This window comes from Stegostoma tigrinum, chromosome 4 (genome assembly GCF_030684315.1).
Source record: "Stegostoma tigrinum isolate sSteTig4 chromosome 4, sSteTig4.hap1, whole genome shotgun sequence".
In the NCBI taxonomy this organism is placed as follows: domain Eukaryota; kingdom Metazoa; phylum Chordata; class Chondrichthyes; order Orectolobiformes; family Stegostomatidae; genus Stegostoma; species Stegostoma tigrinum.
This window is the reverse complement of record NC_081357.1, coordinates 125,904,051-125,926,004: the sequence shown is the minus strand read 5'-3', so window position 1 is coordinate 125,926,004 and position 21,954 is coordinate 125,904,051. Positions and strand designations below refer to the sequence as shown.

Sequence of the window (21,954 nt, the reverse complement as noted above, 5' to 3'; positions counted from 1 at the left end):
TACAAATTTAATCCATTGGAAAAACACTGAAGCAATAATATTTCAGCACCAATTACTTGTTCAATTTTCTATTAACAATTAATGTAGAGAAAAATCTATTCAAACTTACAATTACCTGCTGGTCTGCTGATATGGATTCTAATGCCTTCTGAATAACACGGCAACCATACATCTGCAGGGCCAAGGGTAAAACATGGCCACGAATTCGCTGAGCTAAAGCTAGTTTCTGATCCAAGCTTCCAAACTGAAAATATTAAAACAAATCCACAAGTCTCAAGTCAAGTTGAAATATACAAGTACAGCCCCAATATTTCAAAGGCTGCAACGTTTTCTATCTCTGCAACAGTACACATCATTGTCAAGTCCAGTGAAAACATGGATAGAATAATGGTTTGTTGCAATTATGATTTGTCACTGATTTATGTATTCAACCAAACCAGGTGCATTAAGTGTAAATATATCTGGATTAAAAACAAGAACATGGATGTTGTTGTTGAAGACAAGTTGTTATAGCTCTATGCATGAAGTACCTGCAGAATAATCATAGTCCACAATTTTATCAATTATACATTCAAAGTTGGTACAGCTGACTGATGGTTACAATCTCACCTGAATTCACAATTCTTCAGAATTGAAGCAGTCTGTGCCAGTTTATAGGAGCTGAACATGGTCCTGGTTTGGCTTGACAAGTGGCAGGTGGTATTTCAATCACAAATACTTGACAATAACCACCTACTATAAAGCAAGTCCAGCTATCTCCCCTGAAATTCAATGGCACCACAGACACTCCATCCTTCATCACCAACATGATGAGTCACCACTGGCCAGAAGGTTAAGTGGATCAATCGAACGAACAACATGAGCTCATGCCAATACACTGAGCAAGGTGGGAGAACAAGTACTCTGTCACAAAAGCTTACTTCCTCTTCCCTCACTTTCTTCACTATGTATGAACCTCAATGTAGGCCTCCTGCATTATCTGGATGTACCAATATCATATAAGACAGTTAAAGTCACCCAAAATACATCAGTTTCTTTAATCCTTGCTCTTTTAAGTGGGCTTCATCCCTATCACCTGCATACTGTGGCTGCAATATGTATGAACTACAGAGTACACTGCAACAACTCAGTAAGGTTACTTTGATAGCACCATCTGTAACCTCTAGAGCTGTCAAGAGAAAGAGCAACAATGTTGTGGAAACGTTCTGAATTGGATATGTTTCACAATTTCGTCACTGACCAAAAATTCTGAAGTGCCCCACCTAACATGCCACCGAAAGACAGCAATGTCAAAACGGTCTCATGAGTTTTTCAGCACAACGAAGGACATGCCACAAATCTGACCTTCACAGTAGCCTCTAAATACAACCTGTTCTCAGGACACGGCAACTATTTCACTAGTAAAACCATGCTCAGCTTCAACCAGACTACTTGCCAAACCTTTCCTTCGACTGCAGTTGGTGTGCTAATGGATTTGTGCCTTACCATCAAAAAGCAAGTGATGCACATGGGTGAGATAGCATTTGTGATGAATGGTGACGGTGCACATTCCCTGAAGTAGGTCCCATGCACTGAAGCTACGAGTGTCTAATTTTCATGTAATATATATCAGAAAATATAATTACCTCAAAGAATTTCTGTATTACATAATTTCCAAATACATCAGTCATTAATTGATATGCTGCTTGCAGGATCTCACTGAAAACCATTTGGCGTTCAGCAGGTGTGGCTCGCTCTAATTTTTGCTGGATGAACCTGCCAATTCCAAAAATGATATTTTAGTTGTACAGTTATTATCCAACCAACACAAAATAGGACTCTTTCTATAACTGAGATGGCCAGTACATTTGGTTATTGCCCCAAATAAATACACTTTTTCTCTGAAACTGTTCTTTGTACTATCACCAATAAAATGCATAGCTGTTTTGACAGGCTGGGGGGTGTATGGGCTTCTCAAAAAGCAAACAACATACTTCCTGGATAATAAGATGGTACAGGAGCTGAGAACATAGATGTACAAATCAACAAAAGCACCAAGACAGTTTAGTGAGGCCATTAAGAAAAAAAATCAAACCGAGCACTGCTGCTCATTTCTCGAAGCGCAGAACTAAAAGACTGAAAAGCAGACCAGGAGTGTTAATGACTCAAATTTATATAGCACATTTCATTACAATTGTTATGTCAAATGTGCTTTATAGCCAATGAAGTGCTTTGTAATTTCAGTCAATGTTGTCATGTAGGAAACGCAGCAACCAAATTGCACCAAATTGTGCAATGTCATATTAGCCAATAACCTGTTTATGTGACTTTTGACAGACAAGCTTCCAGCTCTTCTTTGAAATCGTGGAACGGGATCTTTTAATTTCACATGAACAGGAATATGGAGCCTTATTTTAATGCTTCATCCAGAAGACAGCACATCTGACTGTGTAGCATCTCCTTAGCACTGGTATACAACGCGAGTCTTGATTTTTAAACTCAAGCTCTTATATAGTACTTGAATCCAGAAATTTGTAACCTGAAGTATCGTAAACAAGCTCTGATCTCCACGTTATTGAAAAAGATATGGAGGCATTGGATAAGGTGCAAAAGAAAAATCACAAGGGTGATAGCAGAACTGAAAAATAGCGTAAGGCTAAGTGGCTCTCTCATGGAGGCCTTTCAGGTAATCAATAAATTTGCTTAAGGAAGCATGGGACAATTATTTCTATTTATGGAACAGATGAAAACTAGAGGTTATAAATACATGATAATGATCAACAAGGAGAAACAGACTACGAAAATAAACAACTGAAGGAAATTTCCTTATTCTTCATGGAATGCACGTGTAGTCAGTCAATTGCTCATCCCTAAATAACCTTGAACAGAGGGGCTTGCTGAGCCATTTCAACCATACTGTAGTGGATCTGGAGTCACATGTGAGTCAGCTAAGTAAGGATGGTAGATTTTCCTTCCCTAATGGATATTAGAGAATCAGATATTTTTTGTGACAATTGGAAATTATTTCATGTTTACCTTTAAACTAGCTTGTTTTATTTTCAGATTTCATTAACTAAATTCAATATTAGCATTTGCTGTGATAGGATTAAAACCCATGCCCCATCACATTAGCCTGGGTCTCTAGTAGAGAGACAATGTCATTACATCTTCCCCTAGCAGAAGAAATGTTTAAAGGAATGGTATGTGGGAGGAAGGAATGGAAAGATATTGAGGTGTGTTTAGAGAAGAAGGTGAAATGAGGCCCACGTGGACTATAAACATCAGCATGGGTGAATTGGGCTGGATAGCCTATTTTTGTACCTTATGCTTGATGTAGCTACACATATGTTTGTGTTAATTTAATGCTTGTCCTTGATCACTTTTTAAAATTTATTCACGGAATGTGGACATCCCTGGCTAGGCCAGCATTTATTGGTGATCCCCAAGGTTCCAGGGGGCAACTAAGAGTCAAGCATTGATGCAGGTATGGAGTCACACGAAGGCCAGACCAGGTAAGAATGACAGATTTCTTTCCCAAAGATATGAGTGAACCAGATGGGCTTTTAAAACAATGGGCTGTGGCCACATGGTTATCATGAGGTTTACTTTTTATTTTAAAAATTCCAGACTTTTACTAAACTCACATTTTACTAAATTTCACCATCTGTTACGGCGGGATTCAAACCCACATCCCCAGGACATTAGCTTAGAGTCCTGAACTACTCCTCTCGCAACATTATCAGTTTGGTATTGCCTCCTTTTTGCTCACATACATGCACTCGCTGAGAATCATGGACTGGAAAATGGAATGTGGAAACGTGGAGCTACATCAATTAAGGCCACATTGACACAAATGACAGTTATTATTAATACCAACCTGTTAAAACAAAATTTGTGCTAACCTTAATCAATGATTTTAATACTTGGAGCATGCATCCAATTTAGAAAAAAGAGAGACTTCCATAAATTAGTTTACCTGGAGCCATGTTGGTCCTGGGAGAACTCAACTATGTGACCAACCAGGTCACGTAGCTGAAGATTGGGAAATCGGTTATTTCTGAAGTCCTCCAGCAGCCTGCTACGACCTGAAGGCATGATGTCCGATCTACTGTAGCGAAGACGTGAAGGGGGAAATAGCTGGCTGCTTGAACTGAACAGACTTGATGAGCTAATCCCACTGCGACTTTTAGCTTCAGCACCAGGTGCTGCAGAGATGAATCGACCGCTGCCATTTGTCAGTCCACCTGTAGTAAAAACACATGCTGATGAACGGAAAGAAAAATGTACAAGGTAGTGCTGCTACTATAATGGCCTCTCATGACAGTCCAAGTTTTGCAGTAATGTTTACTCATGTAAAATAGGTTTTACAACAACTTCTTCAATGAAATTTTTCCTCATTAAATTGTACTATTCACACTAAAAGAATACCATATTCTTACAACGGAACAAGAAAAACTGCATGAATTTAAGATTCCCAACATTATACTATGCTTGCATATGACTATATAACATAGTTTAGTCATACTGAAATCTACAGGAGACAACATTCAAAATGCAGTCCTTGGTGTAAAATAAAAATAGTCTTTAATTGATCATTTCAGTGATAAATAGTCTAGCAAGTAAAATTTAAACTAATGCATCAGAAATAAACAAATACCTAATAGTGAAGTGATTAACCTCATCAGCAGTACAGCACGTTTTTAAGTACTTGTTATCTGAAAGACTTATATAATATGTTAATTTGCTCACAGGGAAAAAGAGAGGATTTTCTTTGCTGTGGCTCTGCGACATTATTTCACTAGTTTCTAATAGTGGAATCTTCTAGACTTCCAGACTTACAAACTTGTCACCAGAGATTAGTATTTTCCACTGGCAGAATACGCAGAACTGAGCATAAACATTGTCCAAGTTTTGTTAAAATGAGGATAACAGGTTTTTCATTTTTTAACCCAAATCAGTAGCATCTGAAGGGCTTCAAAATCTCCCCTTCCCCCACCGCATCCCAAAACCAGCCCAGTTCGTCCCCTCCCCCCACTGCACCACACAACCAGCCCAGCTCTTCCCCTCCACCCACTGCATCCCAAAACCAGTCCAACCTGTCTCTGCCTCCCTAACCTGTTCTTCCCCTCACCCATCCCTTCCTCCCACCCCAAGCCGCACCTCCATTTCCTACCTACTAACCTCATCCCACCTCCTTGACCTGTCCATCTTCCCTGGACTGACCTATCCCCTCCCTACCTCCCCACCTACACTCTCTCCACCTATCTTCTTTTCTCTCCATCTTCAGTCCGCCTCCCCCTCTTTATTCCAGAACCCTCACCCCATCCCCCTCTCTGATGAAGGGTCTAGGCCCGAAACATCAGCTTTTGTGCTCCTGAGATGCTGCTGGGCCTGCTGTGTTCATCCAGCCTCACATTTTATTATCTTGGATTCTCCAGCATCTGCAGTTCCCATTATCACAGCATCTGAAGGGGCACTGTTGTGTGTAAAAATGCTAAACATTGAAAAGATACAAGAAGATTTTTCACTAATACAAAATACAGTCCAGCCATTTGGCCACTGGAAATCTAAACGCTAAATTCCTGGTCTAAACACATTTTTGTGCATAATTAAATAGCAAACATACCAAGATGAAGACTGGATGAAGACCCGTGCGATGAGAGGGATGGAGGTGGTGTCAAAGAGTGACTGGCAGTCTGGCTAGGAAGGGGCATGCCAATTGGTCCAGGTGAAGAGGAGAACCCCAAGCCACTGTAGAACTGCTGACCTATTGGAGCCAGACTGCTATTGGGTCGTTTGTACAAATCAGAGCTAGCAGACAATGAGTCTCTTCTAGATACACTGCTGCTTCCAGAGCCACCAACTGCAAGAATGGAATATCAAAATAAGTTTCAGGTATGAAGCTAGTAAGTGTACATAATATCTGAACATCACACAGTTTATCCTTAAAAAATATAACGCTTATATGTCTATGAGCGAAGGCAGGGGTATTTACCATATTTCTATTTTCCATAGTGAGGTTTCCTGCTTTTTCAATCAATGAATACTTAGGTCCACCAGATATTAACTGAAACACTTTCTAAGAATGGACAATTTTAAACCAGATTTAGAAGGATTTGATGAATTAAGATGAATAAACGAACAAATTATCTTGTTCAAATACTGCAGTTGTAATGACACTGAAACTATTACTATTCACTGTCATTGCAGATGTGAAACTGATGGAGAATTTTGGCATCCAGAGGCAGCTAAAATTGAAAATCCATTAGTTGCTGTCAGCGAGTACTCACTTCTCCACTATGTGCGCTAAAATAATTAAAGATAGAGATCTTTGAAAATCACTTGAGGGGAAATTCCACTTTTCTAAATGACCGATACGTTGCAAAAAATCCTTGCAGAAGCTAAGGATTACTATATTTTTCAAAGCAGCAAAGGGGTGCAACAATAAGACGTGTTGCATTGTTGCTGACCATTAAAACCTATTAAGAGGAATGGTGATACAGACGAGCTTGACTGAATAAAAACTAAGGACTAATGTGGCCAAGTCAATAAGTTACTGTGGCCAATGTAATTAAATGGTTTAAATGTAATTAAAATAGTAAATGGTCAGTGACAAAAACAGTTTTATGAATGGTAGGGACGTTGAACAGACTCATTAATCTATGAGCTTTTGCTAGCTAAATATGTGAAAACATACTATCCTGAGTGATGTATAAAATTATCTGTCTCGCATGATTAGAAATAAAAGAAACTAAGCTGTCTTAAGCTTGTATGAATAGGATGAGTTTCTGATTTTTGTGAAGATTCTTGTGATAAAGCAAACATAGATAAAAAGCTTAAAAAAGGGAAGAAGAAGGGGAAGTCAGGGAATACATGCAAAACATGTTAGATTTATCTAATGGGTTACCAGTGAATTCACTGCAATAATTTAAACAGTTTCAAGAACCAATGGAGTAGTTGAAAGATATGGCAAGAAAGCAGATTGGTAGAATTGGGATTAATGAGAAAAGACAGACTTGTTGGAACTCTTTGCTTGTAAAGGCTTTAATGGCTGCAATCTAGACACATTTAAGTATACAACTCTCAGCTGGCCCAAGAACTAAGAGGCTGTTTACACTTATCTCAGGGTAACCTTCCATTGGATTTTTCCATCAATTTGTATGCCATACAATATAAAAATGTTACAAAGAATCCATGATATTCAATACACATCTTGAATCTGCTATGTAGTAAAGGCCCAAAATCAATCCAAGTAAGCCTTGGTAAAACTGAACATCATAGTGTGACTGGTAAAAGTAAATCAAGCTAATATCTATACTAGTGCAGTAACAATAAAACATTTTCTCACATGTATACATTTTGTTATGTACAAGTGCTAAAATGTATTTGTATGTCAAAATTGACAGATAACAATGCTAACTTTGAGTTTGACATTTACATTAATATTACAAATATACTTGCAACTAAAATTAAAGTTTAAAGCCATTCTACCAACTGATCATTATCACTAATTAACTGGAACCAATTTTCCTTCAGCTGATTGGTCAGATGTGACTAAATAGACATCTGGAGTTTGCCACTAGTTCAAAAAGAGAGTAGGTGACTAAGTACAGAGGCGTACAAGTTTTTCAGGATTGGTTTACCTGCTGATCCAAATCCTCCAAGTGCTGAGCCAATAGCAGCACCCAGTGAGTTACTGTTTCCAAAGCCAAGTGATGTGTTACCTGGCTGACCTGGCCCATGAGAGAACAAAGAACTGCTCTGAGAACTATTTGACAAGGAGCTACTGCCATAAAACGAGTTTGATTGCAAGTTGTTGTTCTGCTGTTGTTGCTGTTGTTGTTGTGTTCCAATTGGACGGAAGAGGCCATTTGCTGCTGCTGCTGCTATATTGCTTGCAGTCCCACTAGCTGAAGCTGCTGCAGCTGTTTAATAGAATCACACAAAAATGTTAATACACAATAGACTGGTAACTCTGACAGACATCCTGGTCCAATTAAAAATAAAATGAAACAGATGTTAATGAAATGGCCTCATTGTAAAACCACATACTAGGGAAATGTTTAACATGCAAACTCATAGAAAACTTACCAAATGTCAACATGGAAAACTATATTAGGAAAGCTGTAGTGCTACAACAAAATTTTCAACCTTGAAAAAACTTCTAGTTAAACCAGAAACCTGAATGTAAAGCAAATGAGTTCGGAAAAATTCTACGGCACTCTTCCAAAGTTGTAAGCAAGGATTTAAGCATTTTTATTTATTGTTGTCTTGTCAAACTGCAATACCATCATATTAAGCTCAATAATGAAGTGACTGCATAGGAATAGAACATAAAATCACCCACCTTATAGGATCTTCCTCATTCTTCAAAGGGAAGGATCCTTCACATATCAATAGGAGAAAGCCTAGGTTACCAATGGGAAAAATCAAAAGGGTGAAGGTCCATGTGTATTACACCATGTTAAAAGTCTTAAAAGGGACTTCACCCTAATGATCCATGGTATATTTCATTTGTTATCCAAGAGAAGCAAAAAAATTGGAACATAATCAGAATAATTATGCAAAATACACCCTCAATAGGCACTCTAGGGCCTGACTGGGTGCTGTTGCATGTAGAGGTGCTTCACATTGAAACTTAACAGCATGGTACAACATAACATTATTTTCTTCTTTGTTTCCTCCACAATAAAATGAAAATCAAATGCTACAAATTAATGTCTTCCAACAAATTAGAAAAAAAACATAAAAAAGTGTGATTATTGATATTTACATAAACCTGCTAAATATGAGAATAAAGCTGTCAACATGATTAAACTAGTACTGGGATTATTTCAAGAAAGCATTATGACACCAATAAAAATCATTCTTAATTTACTGCAGCACAGTGGTAAGTCATATTTTCAATACCCTGTATTTTTGGGCACTATTTCACAGCACCGTTGGTCAGGTTTCAAAGAGGAGTAAAACAATGGTATTATGATCAAGTCTTTTCAGTTACAAAAGGGAGACTATATTCATCAAGTAAAGAAGATTGATCCATGCCTTTCAACACCAATAAGTAATTTAAAAGACAACTGTAATGCTGGCCTGTATATTCACAAGGCTTGAATACAAGAGGCAGAAGTCATGTTTTTCCCACTTCCTACAGACTAAGGGGGTGGCCATGGGCACCCGCATGGGCCCCAGCTATGCCTGCCTCTTTGTAGGTTACGTGGAACAGTCCCTCTTCTGCACCTACACAGGCCCCAAACCCCACCTCTTCGTCCGTTACATTGATGACTGTATCGGCGCCGCCTCTTGCTCCCCAGAGGAGCTCGAACAGTTCATCCACTTCACCAACACCTTCCACCCCAACCTTCAGTTCACCTGGGCCATCTCCAGCACATCCCTCACCTTCCTGGATCTCTCAGCCTCCATCTCAGGCAACCAGCTTGTAACTGATGTCCATTTCAAGCCCACCGACTCCCACAGCTACCTAGAATACACCTTCTCCCACCCACCCTCCTGCAAAAATTCCATCCCCTATTCCCAATTCCTCCGCCTCCGCCGCATCTGCTCCCACGATGAGGCATTCCACTCCCACATATCCCAGATGTCCAAGTTCTTCAAGGACTGCAACTTTCCCCTCACAGTGGTCGAGAACGCCCTTGACCGCGTCTCCTGCAACACATCCCTCACACCCCGACACCGCCACAACCGCCCAAAGAGGATCCCCCTTGTTCTCACACACCACCCCACCAACCTCCGGATACAGCGCATCATCCTCCGACACTTACGCCATCTGCAATCCGACCCCACCACCCAAGACATTTTTCCATCCCCACCCTTGTCTGCTTTCCGGAGAGACCACTCTCTCCGTGACTCCCTTGTTCGCTCCATACTGCCCTCCAGCCCCACCACACCCGACACCTTCCCTTGCAACCGCAGGAAATGCTACACTTGCCCCTACACCTCCTCCCTCACCCCTATCCCAGGCCCCAAGATGACTTTACACATTAAGCAGAGGTTCACCTGCACATCTGCCAATGTGGTATACTGCATCCACTGTACCCGGTGTGGCTTCCTCTACATTGGGGAAACCAAGCGGAGGCTTGGGGACCGCTTTGCAGAACACCTCCGCTCGGTTCACAATAAACAACTGCACCTCCCAGTCGCAAACCATTTCCACTCCCCCTCCCATTCTTTAGATGACATGTCCATCATGGGCCTCCTGCACTGCCACAATGATGCCACCCGAAGGTTGCAGGAACAGCAACTCATATTCCGCTTGGGAACCCTGCAGCCCAATGGTATCAATGTGGACTTCACCTGCTTCAAAATCTCCCCTTCCCCCACTGCATCCCAAAACCAGCCCAGTTCGTCCCCTCCCCCCACTGCACCACACAACCAGCCCAGCTCTTCCCCTCCACCCACTGCATCTCAAAACCAGTCCAACCTGTCTCTGCCTCCCTAACCTGTTCTTCCTCTCACCCATCCCTTCCTCCCACCCCAAGCCGCACCTCCATCTCCTACCTACTAACCTCATCCCACCTCTTGACCTGTCCGTCTTCCCTGGACTGACCTATCCCCTCCCTACCTCCCCACCTATACTCTCCTCTCCACCTATCTTCTTTTCTCTCCATCTTCGGTCCGCCTCCCCCTATTTATTCCAGAACCCTAACCCCATCCCCCTCTCTGATGAAGGGTCTAGGCCTGGAACGTCAGCTTTTGTGCTCCTGAGATGCTGCTGGGCCTGCTGTGTTCATCCAGCTTCACATTTTATTATCTTGGATTCTCCAGTATCTGCAGTTCCCATTATCACATGTTTTCTAAGGCCCTGGTTAAGCCACAACTGGCTATATGACAAACAGTCTGGGGTACCACACCCTGGAGACGATATACCGGACTTATAGGGCATATAAAATACATTAGGAGCACAACAGTTGAGCGAAGGAGGCCGTTCAACAATAATATGGCTGATCTGGTTGAAAGCTCAACTCCTTATTACTGCCTGCTCTTCATAATACTTGATTCCATTGTCTACCTAAAGTCTATTTAACTGCATTGAATAATTTCAATGACCCAGCCATACTGCATTCTGGGGAATAGAATTTCACAGATTAAATATATTCACCTCTGCTTGAGAATGCAAAATCTTATTTTCGAACTGAGTACCTCATTTGAGCCTCAACCACTTGAGGAAATGTCCTCCTGGTCTCCACCTTATCCTGTGTCTTCAGGATCTTTTAAAATCCAATGGACACAAGCTCAATTTGTCCAACCTTTCTTCTTAAGTTATTTTTACATTAATTCAGAAGATGTGGACTTAACTGGCTAGACCAGTATTTATTGCCCATACTAAACGCCATTGAGAAAATGGCAGTGAGCTATCTTCTAGAACCACTGCAGAAGGTTTGGAGAAGTTACACTCACAATACTGTTAAAAGGGGCAGAACTCCAAGGTTTTCATCCAGCAATAACGAAATAGCATTGATGTGATTCCATGACTGGATGATGAGTGACCACAAGAGGAATTTGCAGGTAGTAGTGTTCCCATGTGTCAGCTCCCTTGTCCAGATTTGGAAGGTGCGGCCAAGGGTTTCTTGCAGAATTTCTTTGGATAGTAAGCATTGCTACTACTGTGCGTCACAGGCATAAATGTTAATGGATGTGGGGCTAATCAAGCAGACTGCTTTGTCCTGGACACTGTCATACTTCTTGAGTGTTGTTGGAGCTGCAGACATCTAGGTATATGGGGAGCATTCCATCACACTCCTGATTTGTAGATTGCAGGCAGGACTTTGGGAGTCAGGAGATGACTTATTTGTTGCAAGATTCCTAGGATCTGATCTGTTCTTCAGCAACTGTGTTTATGTGACAAGTCCAGTTTAGTTTCAGTCAATGGTAACTTCTAGGCTGTTGATCGTGGGCGATTTAGTGATATTAATGCCATTGAACATCAGAGGATGATGGTTAGATTCTTTCCCATTGGGGATGGTAGTGCTTGATTGCTGTACAGTGAGAATGTCGCTTTCCAGTTGTTAGCCCGAGACTGGCTATCGCTCAGATGTTGGCGCATTTGGAGTTGGATTGCTTCAGTATTTGAGGAGTTGTGACTGGTGCTCAACATTGTGCAATCATCAGTAAACATACATGCTTTTGACCTATCAGTCACAGTCATACAGCACAGAAACAGACCCTTCAGTCCAACCAGTCCATGCCGACCATTATCGCAAACTAAACTAGTTCTACCTGCCTGCGCTTGGCCCATATCACTCCAAACATTTCTTATTCATGTTCTTATTTAAATTTCTTTGAAACGCTGTAACTATATCCACATCTGCCACTTCCTCTGGAACTTCATTCCACATATGAACTAGTCTGTGTAAAAAAGTTGCTCTTTATGTATTTTTTAAATCTTTCTCTTTTTACCCTAAGAATAGAACATAGAACAGTACAGCACAGAACAGGCCCTTCAGCCCACAATGTTGTGCCGACCATTGATCCTCATGTATGCACCCTCAAATTTCTGTGACCATATACATGTCCAGCAGTCTCTTAAATGACCCCAATGACCTTGCTTCCACAACTGCTGCTGGCAACGCATTCCATGCTCTCTCAACTCTCTGCGTAAAGAACCTGCCTCTGACATCCCCTCTATACTTTCCACCAACCAGCTTAAAACTATGACCCCTCGTGCTAGCCATTTCTGCCCTGGGAAATAGTCTCTGGCTATCAACTCTATCTATGCATCTCATTATCTTGTATACCTCAATTAGGTCCCCTCTCCACCTCCTTTTCTCCAATGAAAAGAGACCGAGCTCAGTCAACCTCTCTTCATAAGATAAGCCCTCCAGTCCAGGCAGCATCCTGGTAAACCTCCTCTGAACCCTCTCCAAAGCATCCACATCTTTCCTATAATAGGGCGCCCAGAACTGGACGCAGTATTCCAAGTGCGGTCTAACCAAAGTTTTATAGATCTGCAACAAGATCTCACGACTCTTAAACTCAATCCCCTTGTTAATGAAAGCCAAAACACCATATGCTTTCTTAACAACCCTGTCCACTTGGGTGGCCATTTTAAGGGATCTATATATCTGCACACCAAGATCCCTCTGTTCCTCCACGCTGCCAAGAATCCTATCCTTAATCCTGTACTCAGCTTTCAAATTCGACCTTCCAAAGTGCATCACCTCGCATTTATCCAGGTTGAACTCCATCTGCCACCTCTCAGCCCATCTCTGCATCCTGTCAATGTCCCGCTGCAGCCTACAACAGCCCTCTACACTGTCAACGACACCTCCGACCTTTGTGTCGTCTGCAAACTTGCTGACCCATCCTTCAATCCCCTCATCCAAAAGTCATTAATAAAAATTACAAACAGTAGAGGCCCAAGGACAGAGCCCTGTGGAACCCCACTCACCACTGACTTCCAGGCAGAATATTTTCCTTCTACTACCACTCGCCGTCTTCTGTTGGCCAGCCAATTCTGTATCCAAGCAGCTAAGTTCCCCTGCATCCCATTCCTCCTGACCTTCTGAATAAGCCTACCATGGGGAACCTTATCAAATGCCTTACTGAAGTCCATGTCACCATACTCTTGAAATCCCCCACTCTAGGGAAAAAGACACTTGACATTCACTCTATCAAAACTCCTCATGATTTCACAGACCTCAAAAAGTCACCCCGCAATGTCCTACACTCCAGTGAAAGTCATCCCAGCCTCTCCTTATAACGCAAACCCTCCATTCCTGGCAACAATCCGGTAAATCTTTCTGAATAATATCCTTCTGTATGACCTGCTGAGATACAAGAGAATTCACACTGGGGACAGAGAGTTACAACGTCTGGACTATAAGAGTGCTATAAAAGTTCTGGGAAAGCGAAGTCCACCTAATTATTCAAACTGAGGTGAAACCATTCAGGTGGTCTCACTAAGGGACTGGGTTCAGAGAATAAACTTACATCATGGTACATCAGCAAGTTCATTCGAAGAGAGACAATTCTGTGTTTCAAGCATGGGAAATGATTCACTTTGACTTCTGCTCTATTGAGGCACTAGAACGTTCATAAATTACTTCAAGGTTCTGATGGATGAAAGTTCATTGAAGCAGCTGAAGATGGGTTGGGCTGGGCACACGACCAGGAAGAAATGGAGCTATGTGGTGCAGTGGTAATGTTCCTACCTCTGAGCCAGGAGGCAAAGGGTCAAGTTCCACCTGGTTACGAAAATACCTACCCTAAAGATGTAGAATGTACTGGCGGGGGGGTGGGGGTGGTGGTGGTTCTGTATGTGTTTGTGCTGGCAGTGACAAGTGTTAAAGACACCAACAAGAGGAAAAAATAGAGATAACAAGGTGTTGAGCTGGATGAACACAGCAGGCCAAGCAGCATCAGAGGAGCAGGAAGGCTGACGTTTCGCGCCTAGACCCTTCTTCAGAAAAAAATTTTTCTTCATGAAGAAGGGTCCAGGCCCGAAACGTCAGCCTTTCTGCTCCTCTGATGCTGCTTGGCCTGCTGTGTTCATCCAGTTCTACACCTTGTTATCTCAGATTCTCCAGATCTGCAGTTTCTACTGTCCGAGAGGAAAAAATATACTTGTTCTCATTCTTACCAATTTCCATTTGTCCACTATGGTATTTTCAGGACTGACCAACGCACAAACTTTGTGGATGAAGTCTTGTCTTTACATTGAGGATAATTTTGATCATGTTGTGTGGCACTGTGGTTTATCAGCAGTAGCAGAATTGTACTCATGGTCTGGCATATTCCCAATTCTATTATCACCACCAAGACAGGGGATTAACTGTAGTGCAATGATAAGTGCAGCAGGAATGCCCAAAAACAACATGCCAATTCAGAAGCCTCAACTCAGGACTACCTGTGTGCCAACTCCATCGGCAAATGACAAACAGAGACCAGCAACTCCACGACCAATATACTGGATCTAGGTTGCATGATTGTGTCACGTCCAGTCCCAAATAGTGGATGACAATTAAACACTTGCTGGAAGAGAAATATTCACAAATATCTCCATCCTCCATAATGAGGAAGCCCAACATATCCGTGCAAAAGATAAGGCTAAGCATTTAAATAATCTTCCACCAGAAGTTCTGAGTAGGTAATCCATCTCAGCCTCCTCCAGAAGTCCCCAGCATCACAGGTGTTGGTATTCAGACAGATCAGTTATCTCTGCGATATCAAGAAATGCATAAAGGCACTGGATACTGCAAGGATCATTGGCCTTGATAATATTCTGGCAACAGAACAGAAGACTGGCACTCCAGTGTTGTTGTGCCCTTCACTATACTGGCTTCGACCCACTAATGTCGATCATCATCCAGACGTGCCCTGTACACAAAAAGTAGGATAAACCTAACCCAGCCAATTACAGCCCCATCAGTCTATTTCCAGTCATCAGAAAAGTGACGAAAGATGTTCTCAACATTGCTCTTGAGCAGCATTTGCTTAGCATCACTTTAAATTGGACTCATTCAGAACGTCTACTGACTGAAGTCATATCTAGCACAGAGAGAGATGGTTGTTGCTGTTATCAGAGGTGAATCATAGGAGTGAAGGCATGGTTGATGAATTCCCAGATGACAGCAAGATAGATCGTAAAGTAAATTGCACAGAAGATTTAAGGTACATGCACATGGATATAGATATTTTAAGTGACTGGGCAAAAACCTCGCACACAGAATTCAATGTGAAGAAACGTGAAGTTGTTTACATTGATAGAAAAAATAAATAAGTGACTGCAGAATTATGAAGTGTAGAGAGATTCAGGCATTCTGATGCTTAAGTCACAAGAACTCAGCATGCACATACAACACAATCCAGCAAGTAAATGGGATGCCACAGTTTATTAGGAGATTGACTGAACATAAAAGTAAGGATGTTATGTTTCCATTACACCAGGCATTGGTGAGACCACATCTTGAATATGGTGTGCAGTTTTGACCAGATTATTTAAGGAAGAGTGTAAGTGCATTGGAAGTGATTGATGGCAACACCCTACTGTAGAAGGACTTGTGTTGATAGTAACCCTGGATTTATTCCTGTCAGTGTGGGTAATGAGGAAGAAGTAAAATACATTTTTGACATTTTTCTTAATACATCAGTGAAAAAAGACAACTTCAACATGAGAAAATGTTCAATGATTGTAAATAAGCAAGGGGAACTGGATTCATGCTGCTCAGGAATCTAGGTTTTAAGACTGCTTCGTTAAAATCATTGTTTTTCTACCACTCAAACATGGCTGATCATTTCTCATTGTTAACAGTTGGTGACATTCAATATGTAAAACTACTTAACATGTTATCTTCCATAAGTCAATTATATAACAATAATGTGTTTTGTGGTTCAATTGCTCCAGGCCACTGCTAATTTTACAATCTGTATTTCAAATCTGAGGCTTTAATTAATTATTTTGAATATATATTCACAAAGTAACAACTGCTAGTACTGCTACAGATTCTGACTTACAAGGAAACACTGCTCTCACATGAAAAATAAGATGAATTAACATTAGCACAAATGTTTATTAGTCAGGGTATTTCAAATATGTGCTATTTTGACTTCTGTAATGTATCAGAAAGATTAAGCTGAATTCAATGAATCTGCAATTTATGCTAACAAAAATGTAAACGTCGGACGAGCATTAAGAAACTACTACTCTTAAAAATTTGATTTTTTTTCACAGTGGCACTAATTAAAAATTTAACAACATATACCACAGACAGCATCTTCCATTTACTTTTAAAGTTAAAATCTCATATTTTCAGAAATTGCTACTTATCAACCAAGAGGCCTTGACATTCCCCACTGCTAACTGCTAAGACAGAGATTTTCTATCTTATGAGACAAGTAAAAATAACTTTAAAGCATAAGAAAAACTTTCCAAACACCAGCAGAAATAAATTTAATCCATCTATCCAGCCTCAGATAACAATACAGTTAGTTAGATAAAGACTGCATGAAAGATCCTGGAAAGCCAAAAGTCTACAAGTCAAAACAATTTTATGAGACAGGCTAATCATTACAGTGGTATACACAGAAGGAAATTACTGAGATCTGAAAATATTCTGGCAGGTAACAACTAAGTTAATAGTGGCATCTATGAGGATGGGCTGTGGCTAGATCCAGGAGGGCCCCCCATTGAGGCTGCAGCATATTAATGTATCAAATGAGATGGAAATCACTTACAAATTTCTCTTACCTCAATGGTAGTTCTTCAAATGCCCTAATGATCTCAGCAGTAACTCAACTGCTAGCACTCTTGACTGAATCAAAATGTTGTTCATCCAGGGCATTAATACAAAATCTAGGTTGACACTCTAGTGGTGCATTGTTGTAGGTGCAATCAGTCACATGAGGCATCAACTGTCTACACAGGTAGACATTAAAGATTCCCTGGCAAAATTTCAAACTTGCCCCAGCACCTTGGCCAATATTCATCTTCCAAACAATATCAAAAGAAGAGATTAGTTAGTTATTATCCTTCCTGCCTATAAATTCCATGTCGGTGGCCTTCTATCTCACTGCACCTGAAGAAGGGGCTACGCTCCAAAAGCCTGAAATTTCAAATAAACCAATTGGACTATAATCTGGTATCGTGTGACTTCTGACTTTGTCCACCTCAGTCCAACACCAGCACCTCCACATCTTAGTTAATATCATGTGAGCATTTGTGGAATTGTGCTGTGCATATCCTGGTTGCCATGTTTCCCACATTATGACAGTGACAATAATCTGCAAGTACTTCACTGGCCGTAAGGTGTTTGAGGTCATTACTGCATCAAATACAGTATTAAAGGGCAAAAGGGTATCCTCATTTAGCATACAACACTAGTGGTTCTGTAGGTTCTGTCATTGATACTGAGAATGGAGTTCTACACAGTTGCCACTTCAAATTCAGCATGATTTAGGTCACATTATTTATACTGAATGTATTGTTAAAAGAATAATTTTCAGTGGCCAAGGAACGACACCTCAGCCTTCACTCACAAGAAATCAAGTGTTGTCGATTGTCGACTTGATTGTTTTTACACTGTTGTAATGAAATTCGGCTACCAGGTCACAGGAGAAATCCACAGCAACGGCTACAGATCATAATAAAGTTCCTGTCAATGGAAGCTCAATGCGGCATTTGCAGATTTAAATATTCTGGTTGGTGTCAGTTAAAGCTAGCACCAGGCTGCTGGGAGAAGACAAGGTTAAGTGGATTTATTAGCAATATTGTTAATTCTGTGTATTTACAGTAACCAATAAATGTTATGGGGAATTCCTGAAAATGCTCACTATTAATATGGAGCACTGAAACCACATTTTATATCAAAAGTTGAAGTCATTTTTCTGGATTGTGCCCTTAGGTGATTCTCTTACTTAAAAAGTAGGAGCAGGAGTTGATCAGCCAGCCCTTCTAGCCCGTTCCCCATGTTAGTATGAACATGGCTGACAGAATAGAATCCCTACAGTGCAGAAATAGGCTATTTGGCCCAACAGATCCACATTAACTCTTTGAAGGGCATCCCACCTAGATCCAAGCCCTTATTCTTTCCCATAGCTAACGCATCTATCTTACACATCCCTGAACACCATCGGCAATTTAGCATGGCCAGTCTATCTAACTTGCACATCTTTGGACTGTGGGTGGAAGCTGCAGCACCCGGAGGAAATCCACGTAGATGCAGACAGAATGTACAAATTCCACAGAAACAGTTGACTGAAGGTGGACTCGAACTCGGGTCCCTGACTCTGAGAGGCAGCAGCACTAACCATTGAGCCGCTGGGCCACCCTCATGATAATGCAACTCAGTACCCTGTTCCCACTTTCTTGCCATTCTCTTTGATTCCTTTGGCCGCAAGAAATACATCCAGCTCCTTCCTGAATACGTTCAATGTTGAGACTTCAACTATTTTTTGTGGCAGGCAAATCCACAGGCCCACCATTCTATGGGTGAAGAGTTTGTCGTCATTTCGGTCTTAAACGGCCCACCTTAGACTGTGATCTCTGGTTCTGGACTGTCCCGCTCATTGGGACAACCTTCCTGTGTGTACCCTGTCCAGCCCTGTTACAGTTTTACAAGTATCTGATATCCCTCCCGTCATTCTTCTAAATTCTAATGAACATTGCGTTAACTGATCCAGTGTCTCTTCACACATCAGTCCTACCACCCCAGGAATCAAATTGATAAACTTTTGTTGCACTCCTTCCATAGCCAGAATAGATCAAAACTGCACACAAGACTCCAAGTGCGGTCTCACCAAGGCCCTGTGGAACTGTGCCAAAATATCCCTGCCGTGTACCTAAATCTTCTTGCTACAAAAGGCCAACATACAATTTGCTTTCTTCACCACCTGCTACTCCTCATGCTTACATTCAGTGACTGGTGTACAAGGATCTCCAGGTCTCACTATACTTCCCCTTTTCCTAATCTATCACCATTCAGAAACAATCTGCCTTTCTGTTTTTGCTACAAGAGTAAATAATCTCACATTAATCCACATTATACTTTATCCACCAGGCATTTATCCATTGACTCAACCTGCCCAAATCACACTGAGGCATCTGTGGCGAGAAAACAGAGTTAGCATTTTGAGCAGCTCTGATGAAGAATCTCTGGATCCAAACATTAACTGTTTTCTCCTGACAGATGCTGCCAGTTCTGCTCAGTTTTTCCAGCAAATTCCGTTTCAGTTCAATATGTCAGTACACCATCCTCAATCCCATGCACTTTAATTTTACATGCTGATCTCATTGTGGGACCTTATTAAAAGCCATGCAGTGGGATTTTATCTGATGGAAATGAAGGTTCCATTTTCAAACAATGAACGAACAGTGCTCAATGTCTGTGTTGGAACTTACCAGCTTGTGCTGCTGCAGAGCTGATGATAACAGGTGTTGATGCCACCAGCCTAACTGGTGTCCCTAATCCGGTCCTTGCTCCAGGGCCCACCACTAAGGCACCAGTTTGATCATAGTAGGCAGCTGGGGCTAAGACTTGATAACCTAAGAAAAGAGACAAACGGAGGTTAATCTGCAGAATGATATTATGCAGAACTAACTCACCCCTTTCAAGTAAAAATGAACACGGAGCAAGGCAAGTGCAGAGGTCACTCAGTAGAGTTATTGTCTCAGTGCTGACTCAACTTGATAACTATGTAGTCTTTCCCTGCCTGACTGTAGGCAGATGTAGGCTTTTCCTTGTCTGATTGATGCCCTGTACCTAAAAAACTGAGTAATTAAATATTTTTATTAACAGCATCCATTTAATTGAAAAGGACTTAGTCAGGGTCTGGGAAAGACTTGAGATTGGTTCAAAAAATGAACCTTTTTTTCCCCCCATACAATAAGGAGATCGGAATTGGAATGCTTGGAGGTGGTTATGGAAACAGATTCAACTATAACTTTCACAAAGGGAATAGAAATGCAGATTGAATAAAAATACTGCAAGACCACAGGGAGAGGGATAGGGGAGCTGGGCAATTGTTCTTGCAAAGAGTCAGAATAGACAATGTATTGAATGGCTTCCTTTTATGTTTAATGTGACCGTTTGACAAAAGTCATATGGAGGTCAGGCAAAACAAAATCATGTAAATTAGAAGGCTTTGATCTGGAAGGGATTCTCAGGGCTGAACTAGTTTGATAAAAGATTTTAGACTGCTCAGGAATAGCTAAATGAAAAATTAAACAGTACGAGTATCAAATTACAGAACCACAGGAAATAAAAATTACAACGTGCTACTGGGAGCATAAAATACAATTTGTAAAAACATGCTATTACGTTCGTGTTTTTATCATCAATTGTCCTATTATTAGGGTCCTGGGGAACTGCATATCTAGCCTTGTAGAAAGGGCTTTAAAATAATGAGTGGGGTGTGTAGGCTTCAACTGAAATTAAAAATTTCAAACAGAAACGGGAGAGCAGAGCTACAGGGTAGTGAAAGGCAACTACGCTTCAAAGTGTGACAGGAAAGGGTAGAAACTAAGAGCAGAAGGAGTTCAGCAGAAACTAGAACTGGACAAAGTAATAACTGCAAATGTTAGGGCTTACGGGACTTTTTCTTGATGCTGTCAGCATTTGTAACAAGATAAGGGAACTGATGGCACAGATGGAAATAAATAAATATAACTTCATAGCTATTAGAGAGACAAGTTGCCAGGTGACGAAGACTGAAAACTCAATAGTCAAAGGTATTCAACATTCAAGAAAATGGGGAGCATTGCTAATAACAGGAGGAGGTGTCAGAGCGCTGGCAAGTCATGATATAGGTGCAATAGTTGATGATGAAAAATTAGTTTGGGTGGAAATAAGAAATAGCAAGAAAAATAAGTCATGAGTGGGAGTAATCTATAGGCCCCCAAAGCATTGTAGAGCAACACAGAAATCAGGAAATAACAGAGGCATGTAAAATGGGCTCTACATGAGTAATATTAATCTGCATTTTGACCGTAGCATTTTGGTCAAATCAGACTGGCAAATGTTACTTGAAGGTTAATTTGTAGAGGAATTATTTCTTAGAACGGTACAGTTCAGAATCTACACAGTAACAGGCTATTTTAGATCGTGCAATATATATTGAACTAAGATTAATAAGCAATAAAAACAGAAAACTACAACATGTCTGGCTGCATCTATTGAGAGGAATCATAGAATTAACATTTCTAGTCCAGTGACCCTACCTCTGAGCTGATTGTAGGCAGTGATGGTACAACTGGACAGCACCTCATTTTCTGCTTGTGAACTCTACAGCCTTCTGGAATCTATTGAGTTCAACAGTTTTAGGGCTGGAGGGACCTTCTTCCATTTTCTTACCCCAATCCCCACATTTTAGGCCTTGTTATCACATAGTCTACTATTACACACATCCACTGTTGCCACAATAAACTTAATTCTATTAAACAGTCCTCATTAGTAACTATTCTTGTTCCTATGCTGATCGTTATCCACTCCTTTGTGTGTTCAACTTTTCTTCTCTCTTGTTGGG

The 21,954-nt window shown here is 41.0% G+C and overlaps 1 protein-coding gene across 14 annotated transcripts in view; it reads right to left on the bottom strand.

The window, feature by feature from the left end:
- Window positions 1–21,954, bottom strand: part of LOC125452761 (pumilio homolog 2-like) — a 133,514-nt gene that overhangs the window by 12,589 nt on the left and 98,971 nt on the right. For 10 of the 14 annotated variants that reach the window (XM_048531574.2, XM_059645638.1, XM_059645640.1 and 7 more), the window contains 6 exons: window positions 19,832–19,975; window positions 7,623–7,904; window positions 5,606–5,842; window positions 3,956–4,223; window positions 1,626–1,755; window positions 110–244 (listed from right to left, as the gene is read on the bottom strand). In XM_048531574.2, coding sequence (XP_048387531.1) covers window positions 110–244; window positions 1,626–1,755; window positions 3,956–4,223; window positions 5,606–5,842; window positions 7,623–7,904; window positions 19,832–19,975 — 1,196 coding nt within the window. The remainder of the gene's footprint in view (window positions 1–109; window positions 245–1,625; window positions 1,756–3,955; window positions 4,224–5,605; window positions 5,843–7,622; window positions 7,905–19,831; window positions 19,976–21,954) is intronic. The other 4 variants (XM_059645639.1, XM_048531578.2, XM_048531579.2 and 1 more) reach the window with 1 other exon arrangement.